At 45.2% G+C, this 17,602-nt stretch overlaps 1 protein-coding gene across 1 annotated transcript in view; it reads right to left on the bottom strand.

Annotated features, from left to right (window-relative positions):
- The window catches only part of ABCC1 (ATP binding cassette subfamily C member 1 (ABCC1 blood group)), a 126,327-nt gene that overhangs the window by 87,973 nt on the left and 20,752 nt on the right, over window positions 1-17,602 (bottom strand). The window contains exon 2 of the mRNA XM_081132491.1: window positions 3,686-3,862. Coding sequence (XP_080988617.1) covers window positions 3,686-3,862 — 177 coding nt within the window. The remainder of the gene's footprint in view (window positions 1-3,685; window positions 3,863-17,602) is intronic.

Below are 17,602 nucleotides of genomic sequence, written 5' to 3'. Positions count from 1 at the left end.
TGTTAAAAATCGGTGACTATGAGAAATGGGTAGACGGTGTTAGGAGGAGTTCTTGGTATCATTCTTGCAACTTTTCTGTAGTTTGAAATTATTTCAGGATAAAAACTTTTCTTTTTTGCCTTACTTTATTTTTTAAAACCACAGTTGATATACAATATTATATTAGTTTGAAGTGCACAACCCAGTGATTAGACATTTCTATCACTTACGAAGTAATCACCCCAGTAAATCTAGTACCCATCTGACACCATACATAGTTATTACAATAATATTGGCTATATTCCCTGTGCTGTATTTTACATCCCATTAACTACTCTGTAACTACCAATTTGTACTTCTAAATCCCTTCACCTTATTTACCCAACCCCCAACACCCCTCCCATCCGGGAAAGATCAAAATGTTCTCTGTATCTATGAGTCTGTTTCTATTCTGCTTTTGTCTGTTGTTTAGATCCCACAAATAAGTCTTTCTCTGACTTATTTCACTCAGCACAGTACCCTCTAGGTCGGTCCATACTGTTGCAGATGGCAAGATCTCATTCTCTTTTATGGCTGGGTCATATTCCATTGTACATATGTACCACTCTTCTTTATCCATTTGTCTACTGATGGACATTTAGATTGCTCCCATATCTTGGCTATTATAAATAATGCTGCAATGAACATATGAACGTAAATGTCTTTTTGATTTAGTGTTTTGGGTTTCTTTGGATAACTACCCAAAAGTGAAATTGCTGGGGCTCTTCTTCGTCTCTTGTTATAGCCTTTGTTTTAAATTCTATTTTGTCTGGTACAAGTATTGCTACTTCAGGTTTTTTTGTTTTTTTTCATTTCTATTTTCATGAAATGCCTTTTCCCATCCCTTTACTTTTGATTTGGAGTCTCTTGTAGACAGTATATGTAAGGGTCTTGCTTTGTAATCCATTCAGCCTCCAAAATGCTTTTGATTGAAGCATTTAATCTATTTGCATTTAAAATAATTATTGATAGATATGTATTTATTGCCATTTTATTATTCATATATATATATTCCTCCCTCCCCCCCCTTCTTCTTAAAGAAGATCCTTTAACATTTCTTGTAATACTGGTTTGGTGGTGATGAACTCCATTAGCTTTTTGTCTGAGAACTTTTATCTGTCCTTTTATTCTAAATGATACCTTTGCTAGGTAGAATAATCTTGGTTTTAGGTCCTTGCTTTTCATCACTTTAAATATTTTGTGCCAATCCTCTGGCTTGCCAAGTCTCCGTTGAGAAAGTAGCTAACAGTCTTATGGGAGCTCCCTTGTAGGTAACTAACTGCTTTTCTCTTACTACTTTTAAGATTCTTTGTCCTTAACCTTTACCATTTTAATTATGATGTGTCTTGGTGTGTGACCTCTTTGGGGGACTCTCTTCACTTCCTGGACTTGTATGCCCTTTTCCTTCACCAGGTTTAGGGAAGAGTTTTCAGTTATTTTTATTCAAATAGGTTCTCGATCCCTTGCTCTCTGTCTTCATCTCCAGCAAGACGTTGTCCCAGAGGTCCTTAAACTATCCTCATTTTTTTTAGAATTCTTTTTTCTGTTTGCTGTTCTGATTGGATGTTTTCTGCTACCTTCTCTTATAAATGACTGGTTTGATACTCTGCTTCATCTAATCTGCTGTTGACTCCTTCTAGTGTATTCTTTTCAGTTACTGTATTCTTCATTTCTGACTGGCTCTTTTTCATGGTTTCTATGTCCTTTTTAATGCTGTTGAGGTTCTCATTAAGTTCCTTGAGCATCCTTATAACTCTGTATCTGGCAGATTGTTTGCCTCCATTTCCTTTAGTTCTTTTTTCTTAAGATTTCTCCTGTTGTTTCAGTTGGGACATGTTTCTTTGTCTCCCCATTTTGGCTGCCTCCTGTGTTTGTTTCTATGCATTAGGTAGAGTTATTATGTCTCCCAGCCTTGGAAGAGTGGCATTATGTAGTAGGTGTCCTGTAGGGCCCAGAGGCACTGCCACCCTGGGCACCCGAGCCAGATATTCCAGGTGCACCCCCCTGTGGGCTGTGTGCACCCTCCTGTTATAGTTGAGCCTTGATTGCTGTAGGCATATCAACAGAAGGGACTTACCGCCAGGCCAATCAGCTGCAAGAAGCAGCCATGACTACAGCAGAGGAGCTGCTGCTGTGCAAGGGCCAACCCCACAGAGCAGAACTTGCTTTAGCGGGGCTCTGGTGCCCAAGTCGACCCCTTGAGTGTGTAACTCATGGAGGTGGTTGGGTAGTGCTCTGGCATGGTCTGAAGCTGGCCTCTGTATACTCTGGCTCTGGGAACTCCCAGGAGGGGCTCAAAGGTCAGACGCCACCTGTGCCCTATCCAGAGCTACCCAGCATGAGCTACAAAGGAATCAGCAGATGACTGCTACTTGTGCTGGATTTGGAGGTGCCAGGGAGAGGCCAAGCTGCAAACTGAGTCCAACTGCCATTAGTGCCAGGCCTGGGGCCACTTAGCAAGAGGTACCACGAGGCCAAATACTGCTTGTTTGGGGTTTGTGAACCTTTGAGGGAATTTAGCAAAATTTGCAGCATGAGCCAAGACAGGCCATTTGTATTAAAAAGGTACTGGAAGCAACTTGGGTGGGCCTGCAAGTTGAGTGGGGCAGGGTCTCAGGGAATCACCAGGACGGGGCGAACAGTTAGCCAGGGTGCTAGAGACTCAGATATGGTGCCCACCTGCCGGCTCAGTGCAAGGGAGGGCTCAGCAAAGGAACAATGTCCTCTGCCAGTACTTCTGTCTGGGAGAATGCTGCCCCTCTAGCCCTCATCCTAAAGACAGAAAATTCAGTTCCCTACTACACGTCGCTGGCACCTTTTGAGCTGCTGCCCCAGCACTAGAGCTCAGAGTGAGAGTGAGTAAGTCTGTGCATGGGACCTTTGAGAGGAACACCTGGGACTTCAGGAGGCCTCTGTCTCACTCAGCCACAATGTCCACTGGTTTTTACAGCCGGAAGTTATGGGGACTTCTCTTCCTGTCACTGGAACCCTGGGCTGGAGGGCCTGGTGTGGGGCTGGGGCCCCTCATTCCTTAGGGGGAACCTCTGCAGCCAAGATATCCCTCCTGATTTTTAACTGCCACATGTGGGTGTGGGACCAGAACATTCTGTGTCTCCACCCCTCCTACCAGTCTGAACATGGCTTCTTCTGTATATCCTTACTTATAGGACTTCCATTCAGCTAGGCTTCAGGTGGTTCTGAATGATGGTTATTCTGTAGTTTAGTTGTAATTTTGATGTGGTTGTGGGAGGTTAGCAATACTGCATTTACCTACTCCACCATCTTGTACCTACTCTGCTATCTTGTACCTACTCTGCCACCTTGGTCAGAAACCAAAAACTTTTTTTTAAGTAAAAGGATATCCTTGATCTAAGAAGAACTCCTGATTATCTCCTGACAATCATTTGAGATAGATTCTATCATTCCCATTGTACAGATGGGAAACTAAAGCTCAGGGAGATTAAGAAATGTGCTAAAGGTCCTACAACCAGTAAGGTACAGAGACAATATGCGAACCCATGTCTGAATGCAGGTTCCCAGCCTTATCTACCACATCATTGTTCAGTCTCCTAGAAAATGGAATTCTGGGCCAATGAAGTAGAAGAAACATGTCAGTTTTCACTAGCCTCCACTCCCCACCCAGGATCACCCCCTCCCCATGACTTACAGTTTTGGCTTTGTTGAGATGTGTCATCTGAATGTAGCCCCGATCATGGTGGGAGAGATAGAAGTAGTAGAAGGGAAAGATGACCCAGAGGTAAAAGCAAGGCACCCACACGAGGATGGTGTTCTGAAAGCACTTGGTGAAGTCAGGATTGCTGGTGTACCATGTGACATTCCACTCCTGCGGAAACAAACACAGGCACAGGGTCAATGGGATGTGCCAAAGAGGGACAGGGGCCCCCAGTGGAGTTAAAATAGCTGCCATGGGGTTCAAGAAAACAGACAAGACCCCTGCACCTGAGGCCCTCTCAGGCAGAATATGCAAACTGGAGAGTTCAATAGCCAGAAAGACTATGAAACAAGGAATCAGGAATAAAGATATGCCTCACGGCACATTACAAACAGGTTCCTGGGAACTGTGACAAATTCCATTGCTGTACATAAGATGGAGATGCCCATTTAAAGGATCCTGGTGGGTATTTTCCTGTAAACTGAAGAGTCCTTTAGTCATACAAATCATTCCTACTTTATTATCTTGTGAATTTCGGACTTTCTAATCTCTTCATCACCATCATCATCATCTTCATCACCACCATCATTACTATCACAATCACTTTCATCAGCACCATCAACACCATCATCATCACCACTATCAACACCATCATCATCATCATCATCATCATCATCATCATGAATAATGCCAAAATTACAGTTCCATGTGCTAGGCCCTATTGTAAGTACTCTATATGTATTGTCCCCTATAATTCTATAAGTACTTTATCCCTCCTTTCTCGGATAGGAAAACTGAGGCACAGAGAGGTTCAATTACTTGTCCAGTATCACATAGCTGGTAAGATCTGGAGTGGAATTCAAACTAAGGCAATTTGGTTCTGGAGTCCCTTCTTTTAACAACTATGCTATCCATCCTTGATAACAAATTTGGTGTAAATACTTTTATTTTGTAAGAAACCACCTGCATTTTGTTAAAGAAACATCACAAATAAATAGATAAATACATATATAGATCAAGTATATCTGTCCAAGAATAAACTTCAACCTGCTGTTAGACTTCAGTAATGAAGAATTTAATTCAAGTCCTGATCTGACCACTGACCAGTTACACAACATTGGAAAAACTTATTACCCTATCTTGGGGTCTCAATTTCCTATTTCTACTTTGATTACATCAGATATGGCCCTCCGGCCAATTTGGCCCACAGAAGGTTTACTGTTATTATTGTTTTAAGCATGCTTTTAAAAAAAAATTTTAGATTAGCTGCCAACATTTCAAATCAGTAAGTTTCATATAAAATTTTGGATTTCTGGCTTCTCTTAAAAAAATCAGAAAAACTGACAGCACTGAGCCCAATATTCCTGCTTCACAACCATCAGCAAGACCTGGGGAGTAGCCAGTCTTGGGAAAAGGTCCATGTGTTCCAGTTGGCCACAGTCCCTCTGTCCACCACTGGAAGATGCTCTCTCCAGATATCTGATTCCAAGCCTTCCCATGGTGAGATAAATGAGACCACAGAGGACTTAAGGAACCTGGAATATCACAGCCCTGTACAAGCTTTAAAGGCACATCAACTAATGTTAAGAGAAAGTGATGGAAGCAAGTAGATCATTTCACATAAATCATATGACAATATGATCAAAACATTATGTTCCAAGCATTTCAAAAAAGACCTAGTTATACACAACAATGTGAGTATACTTAACACAACTGAAGCATACACTTAAAAATGGTAACGATGATTAAAAAATAAAGAATCTGACTTTAAAAAAAAAGAGATCTAGGTATTAAACAAGTACCTAAACAGGTTCTTCAGAGGTATAATTGATAAACAATTCTATGATATAAATGGTTATTTTTCCAGAACCAATAACAAGAAGTCAATGAAATGTAAACTTTAAATGATTAACACACACAAAGGTATTTACCTAGGAAACTACTAAACACAAAGAAACCCTTAGGACAAAGGTCATGCCTCTATGAACTTGGGCATCTGAAGTCTGATCATACAAGTGACCTAAATCAAAGACTGATTATTTTAACTGGTTTCACACAACTTGGAATTCTTAAGGTGATGATGAAAAAAGGGATCCAACTGTTGGTGGTTATTATACACAGAACAGTTTCTGAGCAATTGCTGGTAAAAGTTCATTCCAAAGGAATTTGCCCTTCTAATAAGAAAACAATGCTGGGGCTTAACATGTACAGTTACCTATACAAGAAGCTCGGCTCATGTGCGAGACATTTCAGTAGCTAATCCCTGCCCCAATTATTCCTTGCCTGGACTATTACAACTAGCTTCCTAAACTTTACCTGTTCCCAGCCCCTCCTTGCCCCCACTAGGTCCTCCCTACTATAGCTAAAGTTATATTATCTACCCATATATCCACACATGCATTTATAGATATATCTACCCACCCATTCGTAAACCCATTCATCCTTCTATCTATCCATCTATTATTCATCCAACCATCCATCCACTAGTCCATCCATCCATCCATCCATCCATCCACCCACCAACCCATCCATGCACCAAGTTATCCATGCATCTACCTGTCTTATCTGCTCAGCCACCCTCTCTACTGATGCATTCAACCATCTATCCATCCACCCACCCACACCCCCATCCATATCTCTCTCTTCGTATTTATTTCTAATAGTTAATACATTTATGTGCCAAATTTGTTCAAACTACACAAAATGGTATACTGTGAAAAATAATTCTTCCCTGAACTCACAGCCCCCCATCCCACCCCACAGGCAAAACTACCATTGCTAAAATCATGTGCATTCTAGATTATCTTCCAAATACAGTGTATCTATTTTGTCTCTCCAAAAGGTACCATAATACAAACCCGTTCTTTACCTTATTTTTTTTACTTAGCTAATATCAGAAACTGATGTTTACCAGTAACATAGATCCACTTTATTCTTGATAGCTTACTTTTATTTTATTTTTAACAAAGGATACAAGTGACAAGCCATCTTCCCATCCTGGTCCCTAATCCCTCAATTCCTCTCTCCAGAGGCAACCATTATTGGTTTCTTATGTATCCTTGCAGAAAATACCTTATGCATACATAACAAAAATAAATATATATTTTTTGTTAGCAAATGGAAGGAAGCATACTCCATATACTGTTCTGTATCTTGCTTTTTTTCTCTTAATAATAGGTCTTAAAGATTATCCTGCACTGCACATGAACAGTTTCCTCCTCCTCTGTGCTGGCTGCTTCATATTTTATTGTATGATAGACCTGACTTGACTTAATTTGTCTCCTGCTGACTAGGCATTGGGTTGCTTTTACAAACAATGCAGCCGTGAATAAATAACTGGTAAGTGCTTCACATTACACATGAACAAGCATATTTGTAAAGTCACTTTTTAGCAGTGAACCTGAAAAACAAATTTAAAAAAATAAATAAATAAAAGCACTCAGGTTCTCCCTCTGAGAGGACAATTCATAGACTTTAATACATGTGTTAATATATGAGACAGCCCGGCCAGGCATGGCTCAGCAATTGAGTGTCGACCTAAGATCCAGGCGATCGGGGTTCGATTCCCAGTCAGGGCACATGCCTGGGTTGTGGGCTCGATCAATGACTCTCTCATCACTGATGTTTCTATCTCTCTCTCTCCCTCTCCTTTCCTCTCTCTGAAATCAATAAAGATATATTTTTAAATATATATATATATAAGGGACAGATCTGATGGCCCTTTCTCCTCTGGGAAACACCCTCCAATGGCTCCTGATTACCTCTGAGAGCTGATCCTTGCTATGGTTCATGAGGCCTTCCACATTCGAGCTCCATCTGTTCCTTCTACAATTTCTCCTGCCCTGTTCCCCAATGTGGCAACTGAAGCATTCACTCAAATAAGCATTTCCCAAGCATGTGTCAGGCATTGCTCAAGGTACTTCAGACTCAGGAAGGCCATGGTCCCTGCCTTCAAGGCATTCCCCAGCTGCTAGTCAAATGAATGGTTCTTTGGCATATCTATTGCTAGATGCTCTCCCTGCAATGTCTTTCCATCATAACAAACTCCTGTTCATCCTTAAAAACCCAACTCAGGTACCTCCTTTAAGGAGCCTTCCTCCTCACTTCCCAAACCATCAGACCCCTCAGTCCCCTTCCTCCTGACCTCTGCAATGGTTTCCTTACATGTCTGTTGATACCTCCTGCAAAGACCATGCAAGTACCTCAGTGCCAGGACCATACTGTGTTTACCTCTGACTACTATCCTCCTACCCAGCAGGTTCCCAGAGGTTAGTAAGTAAACAAGTGGCCCAAGCCATGCCTTTCCTCTCAGGCATTCTTTCCTACTTTACTTTTTAAAAAATAACAATCCATCCAAGTACAACGTAGCACTGATCCCTGGCTTTCTGGTCAAGTGGGTGTGAATTAAAATTTAGCCCCTGACCTCATGTGAACCTGGGCAGTTCATTTAACTATAAATAGCAGATGCTAATAACGAATAATAATCGCCACTGCTCCCACCAGCACTGCCCATAAAAAAGCTGAAGTTAAGAAGTGAACAAGAGGAAATTGGGGACATCTAAGGACACGGGACTCCGGAAGGAGAGGTCAGAGAAATGCTTAGCAAAGGCAGGCATTTACTCTGAAGAGAGCAGCTTCCTGCTCAAAGCCAGAAGGCTGTCCCTAAGAGGGCAGAGACAGAGCGAGGAAGCCAGGGGGGCATGAAAAGAGGAAACGGGATTGTGCACATGAACTTTCACTGCTGCAGAATGCAGCCAACGCAGGCCGTCCCGCCCCCAGACCCCACAGGGCCTCCGTCGCTGCTCCTACCCAGCCCAACGGTGGCCCTGACCACAACTGTCACAGCAGCGACGATAAGAGCGTTGGGGACCCCCTGCGTGTCCCTCTCTGGCTGGGACCCGGATATCTCCTCTGTCCAAACTCCTGGAGACAAAGCAGTGAGGCCCCCTCGGTTTGGGGTTTCTGGGGGGAAACAGCAAATGCAGGAGACCATTATAAGGCTTAAGGAGGGGCGACTCACTGGGTCTGCCGTTCACTCTACCCCTGGCCCAGGGAGGGCAGCTCCCCTGGCCTTCCTTTCAGGGGCTCTGCCTCCTATTCCAGGGAGCTTCAGATTCAGAACTCAAGCTGGTTGAACCCCTGATTCTGTCCATCAGCCCACCTGCGGGAAATGAAATGCAGCCCCAGGAAACAGTCACCAGCGCTGGCCCAGGCCCTGCGCTCCGGGGAAACTGGCCCAAGGCATCTCAATAGAGAAAGTGCACCCCCAGACTCCCCTAACCGAGGCTTCCCTTCACAGGACACCTCCACAGCTTAGTCACCTTCTATGTCCCCCTGCCCTCAGCCCTGACATTCAGGGCCTGGGGAACAAGTCCAAAGCTGCTTGGCCTACAAGCTTTGGGAGTTTATGGAATTTCTATTGTGTGGTGTCCTCTCACGCCCTTCCCTCTCTGGGCAGTATGACAACCAATATGTTCTGAGCGCTGATAGAAGTCTCCCACAGATAGGACCCTACTCAGTTCGCACAAGAAGAGGCACAGCTGTTACCCCCATTTCACAGATGAGGAAACTAAGGCACCAGGAAGTGAGACATCTTCCCAAAGGCAGTGGGTCTCTGTTGTCCCCACACACTCACCATGCACATTTTCCCTTCTATGGCAACAGCCTCTGGCTCTTGTTCATAAACAAACACTCTACTCTCAGCCACACACTCAGGGCAAAGCTTTAGGGGTGGGCCCTCATTAGCGTCAGCCAGTCAGCAGAGTCCTTTACCCACAAGCTGGTGATTAGTTTAAGGAGGGGCACTTATGCCCAATTGAGCCAACCACAGCAAGGATACATCCTCTCTTGTCCCTAAAGATTCAGGGTGAGGATGTGGGGTTTACAGTGTCTCAGCCATTCACAAGGGAAGCGCCAAGGGCTGGGAGGGGAAATGAAGGGAGGCGCCACTATGGCCACTGTGAGAATCAAGCTGACATCATAAAAGATGGAGATGGATAGTGTCATTGTAGGCTGCTGGGTCAAGCTTCACCTGCAGCCCACCCTCCCATTGGACTTGCCCAATAAATTCACTTGTTTACACAAGTTGAAAATGAATGTGCTTTCACAATTCAAAGCATCCTAATAATAAAAGTTCCGATTCACTGTGTCTGTCCCCTTGTCCCTTTTCTTTCTCTTATTTTTTTTTTAATCCTCACTGAGGATATTTTTTCCATTGCTTTTTAGAGAGAGTGGAAGGGAGAGAGAGAAAAAAAACATCGATGTGAGGGAGACACATCGATTGGCTGCCTCCCATACATGCCCCGAGCAGGGCCAGGATTGAGCCTGCAACCAGGGTACATGCCCTTGGCTGGAATCGAACCTGGGACCCTTCAATCCGCAGGCCGACGCTCTAACCACTGAGCCAAACCAGCCAGGGCCCCTTGCCCCTCTTCTTACAGGTCCAGCATTCTTCTTTATTTATTGTGTGACCTTAGACAAGTCACAATTTGTAACAGCAGTTCTATAGGTTTGAGGACTCAAATCACCCTCTTGGCTCAGATGTCCCATGGGCAAAAGCACATGCTCCAGAAGGCCCTGTTAAAATTCGTACCATACCCATCACTAGGAGCCAGCATAGAGGTTCGGGGACTCAGTACTCAGGCTCGACTCTAAGCCTCAGCTATGACTAAGGCAAGAACACCTATCTCCTAAAGCTATTCTAAAGAGGAAGTAAAATTATATACACACAGGGTCCAGCTCAGAGTCATATATTCACTCTCAATGAAGAGCTATTAACAGTAACCTTAATTCTGTGTCAGTAATAAAAGTAAGTGAAGTTTATAGCATTATAGTCATAATATGATAGTCTTATATTATTACTGATAATAATATCACCTAGCTTTAAGTGAGCACTATTTGCCAGGTGCTATTTCTTGCATTTTATGTGAAGAACATTTAATCTTCATGATCGCCTAGAAAGGAGGCTGTTTTGATCCCCATCTGGTAGATGAGGAAATTGAAAGCAGAGAAATCAAATAACCTGCCTAAGATCACACAGTGATGAGGCTGGGGCTCAAACCTAGAAAGCCTGAATACTGAGTCCCCCGGACCTCTCTGCTGGCTCCTAGTGATGGGTATGGTACAAATTTTAACAGGGCCTTCTGGAGCATGTGCTTTTGCCCATGGGACATCTGAGCCAAGAGGGTGATTTGAGTCCTCAAACCTATAGAACTGCTGTTACAAATTACCATAAACTTAGTGTCTTAAAACAACACAATTTTTTTATCATACCGTTCTAGAGGTCAGGAATCTGAACTGGGTCTCACCGGGCCAAAATCAAGTTGTGAATAGGGCTGTGTTCCTTCGGGAGACTCTAAGGGCGATTCCATTTCTTTGCTTTTTCCAGCTATTAGAAGCCGCCCACATTCCTGGGCTCACGGCCCCTTCTTCCACCTTCAAAGCCACAGCATCAGCCAAGTCCTTCTCATGTTGCCATCTCTCTGGGTCTCTCTCTTACCTCCCTCTTCCACTTATAGGGACCCTCGTGAAGACCTTGGGCCCACCCAGATAACCCAGGATAGTCTCCCAACTCCAGGCCAGTCAATGAGCAAATTAATTCCATCTGTAGTCTTCATTCCCTTTGCCAGGTTACTAACATATTCACAGATTCCAGGGATTAGGTCATGGACATCTTTGGAGGGGCCATTATTCTGTTCACCACATCCCCTGTTTGACTCTGGCCCACCCTAAAATTTCTGACATCCCAGGAACACCATCACATCTCTCAGCAGGATCAGATTCAGAAGCCACCAGAATCCTGCCAGGTAAAAACAAGAAGTAGCCTTGGGCAGGCCCGAGACGTGGCCTCATGCCAACTGACCCTGATGCTGACCAGCACTCTCAGCTCACTGTACAGCCAGGGCCTCTTCGATGCTGCCCCCACCCCAGCTGCTCCGGCCTGGCTTACACAGCTTCCAGAGGAACATGTGGCCAGGGCCTGCGGGGAGACAAGGGAAACAGCCCTGTCCCAGAACCCAACCAGGTCAGGAGGGGATGCTGCAGAGAGCAGGAGAGGCGGACAGCAGGCCAGAACGTGATTATGAATGTGAACTGCTGCTCAGTGTCACCAATGTCTGGGATCTAGAATTGCTCTGACACTATTTAGAAACAAGAACCTACTATGCACCAGGCGTTCCACTGGGGTCTGAACATTCATTTTCCAATTCAATAGTCTTAGTAACTTGCAACAGTTGGGTTTCTAGCCCTCAGTGGACAATTATTTATTGGGACATTACTGCATGCCAATACCATCTGAAGGTAAGTAAGTTTCCACTCTCACAGAATTTTATTCTATCATAAGAGGCAGATAAATAAACAATTACATAATATGTATGTCTCATGGCAACAAGTGCCCTGAAAAAGAATAAAGGAGGCAGAGAATAATGGCGGGAGTGGGTGCTATTCTTATATCAGGTGGACAAAAAGGGCCTCTGGGCCAAGGTGACACTTGAACAAAGACCTGGAGGAAATGAAGAAACATATGCCACCTTCTTCCATTGATGGAAAGAAACAGAGTGAGGGTGGATTAAGGTTCTCAGTAGCATGTGCCAGGACTGAGCTGAGTGTTTTACATCACATTTAATCCTCACAAACAACTCTGGGGGACGGGCACTATAATTAAACCCATTTTACAGATGTAAAAACTGAGGCCCAGTCCCTAACCTGCAAGCAGCGTACACAGCCAGGAAACTGAATTCAAGTGTTGATGCCTCTATTTACACAAAAAATACACTAGTTCCTTTTTTTTTTTTTTATCATGTACATGTACTACCATTCCCATTTAAAATGAGCATTAAAGGGTATACAGATGCTGGTCTAGGCAGGGACACTTTCTTAGAAGGAGACAAGAAAAACAAAAGCTAACTGTGATGATCTCCAGGGGGTAGGGCTGAAGTTGGTAAGAGGAAGCAACTATTAGTTTTTTATTATCCTTTGTACTCTTTGAATTTTTGACTCTGCATGTATTCCCCCTAAAATAATAATAACAATAACAAAACGAGTTCACACTTTAGATAAATAAATAGCAGCAGCAGGAATGTAAGGGTAGAAATTTCGTAATGCTGAGCTGGGAGCGAACAGAGAGCACACATTTATTGAGCTCCTGTACCGGCAGTATTTGCCAGGCCAGATCCAGGGCTGTCTTCCAAGCATGAGTCCATTTACACCTTACAGTAGAACTACAAAGTCAAGACTGTAATAACTCCCCCTTTTTCAGGGGAGGTCTCTGAGGCCCAGAGAGGCTAAGAGCTTGCTCAGGCTCACAGAGCCAGGAAGAGGCAGAGCCGGGATTTGAACCCACAGAGTCTGACAACTGAGCTCTTAACTCCTGGGCCCCACCACCTCTCAGCCAGGTAGTCGGAACTCTAAGGGCTTTGCAAAGTTAACAGCCTCACCATTCAGCCTGAGGCAGCTCGCAAGGCAACGTTTCTCTGAGGCAGGAGATCAACTAACTGTCCTCAGGTCTTAGGAATTCCAAGCTTCTCTGTGCAGAATGGAGGAGCAATGTTCACACTCAGACCTAGAAATAGTCTACAAGACTTCCTACCCATCTGCCCAAAGTGAGCAATACAAGATGATGCTTAAGAACACAACGTTCAAGGTCTGGGTCAGTATGTGTCAGAAAGCAGGGTTTCTCAACCTCGGCACCACTGACATTTGGAGCCAGAAAATTCTTTGTCTTGAGGGGCTGTCCTGTGCCTTATAGGATGTTGAGGGCATCCTTGACCTTTACCCAATAGATGCCAGGACCACACATCAAGTTTAATCCTCCCAAACAACTCAGAGAGACAGGTGGTATAATTAAATCCATTTTACAGATACAGAAACTGAGGTCACATAATCTGCAAGCAGCATATACAGCCAGTTGTGACAATCAAAAATGTCTCCAGACATTGCCAAATGTCCCCTGGAAGCAAAATTGCCCCCACTACCCTAACACAATGGCCTCACGAGGCCTCGGTTTCTTCCTCTGTGAAATGAGACTAATTCTAGGACCCGCCTACTATAGAATTATCAGGAGGGTTAAATGAGATCATCCAAAGTTTCCAGTTTGAGTTCCTGGCCAAGAGGCTGATGAATAAACACAAGCACAGGGTTGCATTCATTCATTCATTCATACAATGAGTATTTATTGAGCACCTACCATGTGCCAAGGTCTGGGCTAATCACAGAGATATGGAGATAAATCAGACACAGTCCCTGCCCTCTAAAGACTCACATCAGCCCTAGCTGGTTTGGATCAGCAGTTAGAGCATTGGCCCACAGACTGAAGGGTCCTGGGTTCAATTCCAGCCAAGGGCACATTATACCTCGGTTGCAGGCTCAATTCCTGGCCCCAGCTGGGACTCGTGCAGGAGGCAACCAATCGATGTGTCTCTCTCACATTAACGTTTCTCTCTCTCTCTCTCTCTCCTTTCCCCTCTCTCTAAAAAGCAATGGAAAAAATAACCTCAGGTGAGGATTTTTTTAAAAAGACACATCAAAACATAAACCAGCCCTGGCCAGTGTGGCTCAGTTGGTTGGAAAATCACCCGGCGCACCAAGAGGGGCCGGATCGATTCCTGGTCAGGGCACATACCCAGGTTGCGGGTTCGACCCCTGGTCAGGTGGCATGTGGGAGACAACCAATTGATGTTTCTCTCTCACACTGATGCTTTTCTCTCTCTCTCAAATCAATTAAAAAAATAAAATTATAAAAAAACAAATCAAAACATAACTACAAAGGGCAAATACTTGCTAAGAAGGAAAAGGGAATGAATGGTGTTGGAACGGCAAGTATTAGAGGTGAAGGTCTAGGAAGGCTACATTTTAGCAGAGATTAAAAGGGTCAGGAGAAGCCAGCCATGCACAGAAACACGTGTGGGTGTCACCTTTCCAAAAATGAAGAAAGGGAGGGAACGGAGGAAGGGAATAAATTAAATGAACACAAATCACCAAGAGCAAGGACCCTGGTGCCGGAGGGCCTGCATTTGAATCCAGTCATCACTGCTTCTTGCCTCTTAACCTTCAGAAAATTAGCTAACCTCTCCCACCCTGGTGTCTCTCGTGTGCAAACAGGATTAATAACGGACCTACTACACACGGTATGTCCTTAGCATGCTAGGTAAGCGGTTAGCTTGCCCAGAGCTGCCTAACAAGGGCTGGGGCGGGCAGGATGCAGAGCAGGCTGCTGGCTCTGTATCACCAACCACTTTGCAGGGTGCAAACCCACGGGGCTGAAAACTCAGGCTAATAACAGTAATAACAGGAATAGTAAGAAAATAGGATGGCAGCTCTTCCGAAATACTGTCTGTATGCAGGGACTATGTTCCAGGTGTAAAGTGCATCGTTTCATTTCATCATCGGAGCCAACCTATGAGGTAGGTACTGTCTTAATCTCATCTTAGAGAGGAACACAGAGGCAAACACCAGGAAGATGACTTGCTGGAAGGTACACAGGTAGGGCCTGGTGGCGCCTGCATTCCAACCCAGAGAGGCTGGCTCTAGAACCCAGCAGACTCTTCTGCAAAGCAGGGGAAGGAGAGGTGCAGGGCACAGCCAAGGACTGGGCCATTGTGGAGGGGCGCAGGGAGAGAGGCAAAAGGCCATTTATAAAGCCACAGTCAAAACCAACCCAGGTGCCAGATCCCCTGCAGGGAGCGGGCTCCGAAGCAAAAGAACGCTAAGAAAAGGAAGCTGGAAGGCCACAATTATGTCAGGGGACCCGCTGGGCTGCTGGACACTAATCCTGTTTACAGAGCCAGCAAGGGGCCTTTTTTGCCCACCACAGTCCTGAAAGGGATCTCCTGAAAGGTCAAGTAGCAGCCAGCAGCACAGTAGGAGGACAGCTGTGCCAACATCACGCTGGCAGTGATGTCCCCTGCCCACTGCTGGGCTGAGCTTCGACCTTCCCTCACCCTCTGACTCACTGGAGCTAAGAATAAAGCCCAGAAATATTGGGGGAGGGAGGCACAGCAGCATCCATACCTTACCCCCAGTGCCCAGGAAGGCAGGGCATGGCCCTGCCCAGGCAAAAGCCCCAAATCCTTACTGGATCCTCAAGCCGAAGATGCAGAATTGAATACCTTTGTGAGAAAGGGGCAGGAGTTACATGCAAAACCAAGACACCTGTCTTAACAGGACTTCCAGTGTCAAGAAGAAAACAGCCAGGGCTGCCTAGCACAAGTATCCGGGTGTCAGCAGAGGGCAGCTTGATCGGACTGCCCTGAACTCTCCCAGCCAGTACCGCGAGGCCTCTCACCAGGGCCCTTCCCTACAAAGCACACACTTGCCTTCCTTCTTCAGCCAGCCCCAATCATTCGCTGAGTTCATCTCTAGCTACCTCTCCTCTTATCAGACTCTGGAGCTTCACCAAATCCTCCATCAGGTCATGTTCCAGGGACTTGAGAGGGGTCAGGCATGTGCCAAGCATAGGAGTGTGTCTGGGGACACAGCTGTAGGTAGAACTGACAGCATCCACTCATTTACTGAGCACTATGTCTAGGTGTTGAGGACCCAGTAGTGAACAAAGGGCCCGACCTGCTGGAGCTTACAGCATGCTGAGAGGAGACAGAGGAAACAAGATGGACAGATGGATGGATGGATGGATCAAAGAGGAGGGGGGGAGGGGGAAGGAGGATGTATATAGTGTGTGTGTGAGAGTGAGTGAGTTATAAAAAAAATAAAGCTCAGAGAAGTGAGAACACCTCCCTGAAAATGTACATTTGTTGAAGTAAACAAGGCAGTAAGATGCCTGGGGGGAGAATCTTGGGGGAGAACGAAGGAAACATTAGGTGCAAAGGCCCTGGGGCAGGAACATGCCTGGAATTTTGGAGCAATAGCAGAGAGGCCAATATGACTCAACAGTAATGGGAGATGAAGTCATCGAGGAAGGGGGACAGGCAGGCACAGACTGTGTAAGACTCATAGGCCATTGTATGGATTTTGACTTTCACTCAGAGTGACTTGGGGACCATGGATTTGATGTGTCACCATCTTATTTATGTTTCACATAGTGGTTCTCAACCAAAGGCAAGTCCTCCTCCGCACCCCCACCACCACCAGGGAACATTTGAATTTGGAGACATTTTTGGTATCACTGTTAGGGTGAGGGTGAAGGTGGGGGTAGAGGCATTTTGTGGGTAGAGGCCATGCTGCTAAACACCCACAATGCACAGGACAGCCCCACAACAGAGAATTACTCGGCCCCACATGTCAATAGTGACAAGGCCAAGAAACCCTATTTTCACAGAATCCCTGCCCTTACCAAGTTTAGGTCCATATTCCCCACACACAGCCCTCATCAGGCAGAGAGTGTCAGCTCCTCACCATGTGACACTAGGCAAGCAACTAAGCCTCAGTTTCCACATCTGTAAAGTGGGAACACCACTGAGATGATGCAAATATGCACTTAATTAAGCATGAGCCTGAGCACGTATTACGTGCTCAATAAATGCCACTGCTATTATTGTGATTACTTCCAGATCCGTCTCTTGCTATGTCCCTTCCACATTTCCAGCCTCACCAAATGATTCTTTCATCCAACAAAGATGTTCTGATCCCCTACCATGTACCAGGGACTATGCTGGCCAAGTATAGTAGGCAGAAGAGTTCCCCAAGATCTCCATATCCCCATCGCCAGAACGGATATGTTACCTTACACAGCAAAAGGGATGTTGCAGGTGTGACTCAGTTATGGATCTGGAGATGGGAGATTATCCTGGATTATCCAGGTGGAATTCCTGGGCTCAGGGTAGAAAGGGAAGCAGGAGGGTGAAGAGTCAGAGAAGGAGCTGTGACAACAAAAGCAGAAGTCAACGCGAGGCAGGACCACTGGTCCAGGAACACAAGCCACCTCTAGCAGCTGGAAAAGGCAAGAAAAATGGGTTCTCC

Source organism: Miniopterus schreibersii (genome assembly GCF_964146895.1).
Source record: "Miniopterus schreibersii genome assembly, chromosome: 3".
NCBI lineage: Eukaryota > Metazoa > Chordata > Mammalia > Chiroptera > Miniopteridae > Miniopterus > Miniopterus schreibersii.
Note: the sequence above shows the minus strand (reverse complement) of the source record. Positions and strands in the feature narration are given on the sequence as shown.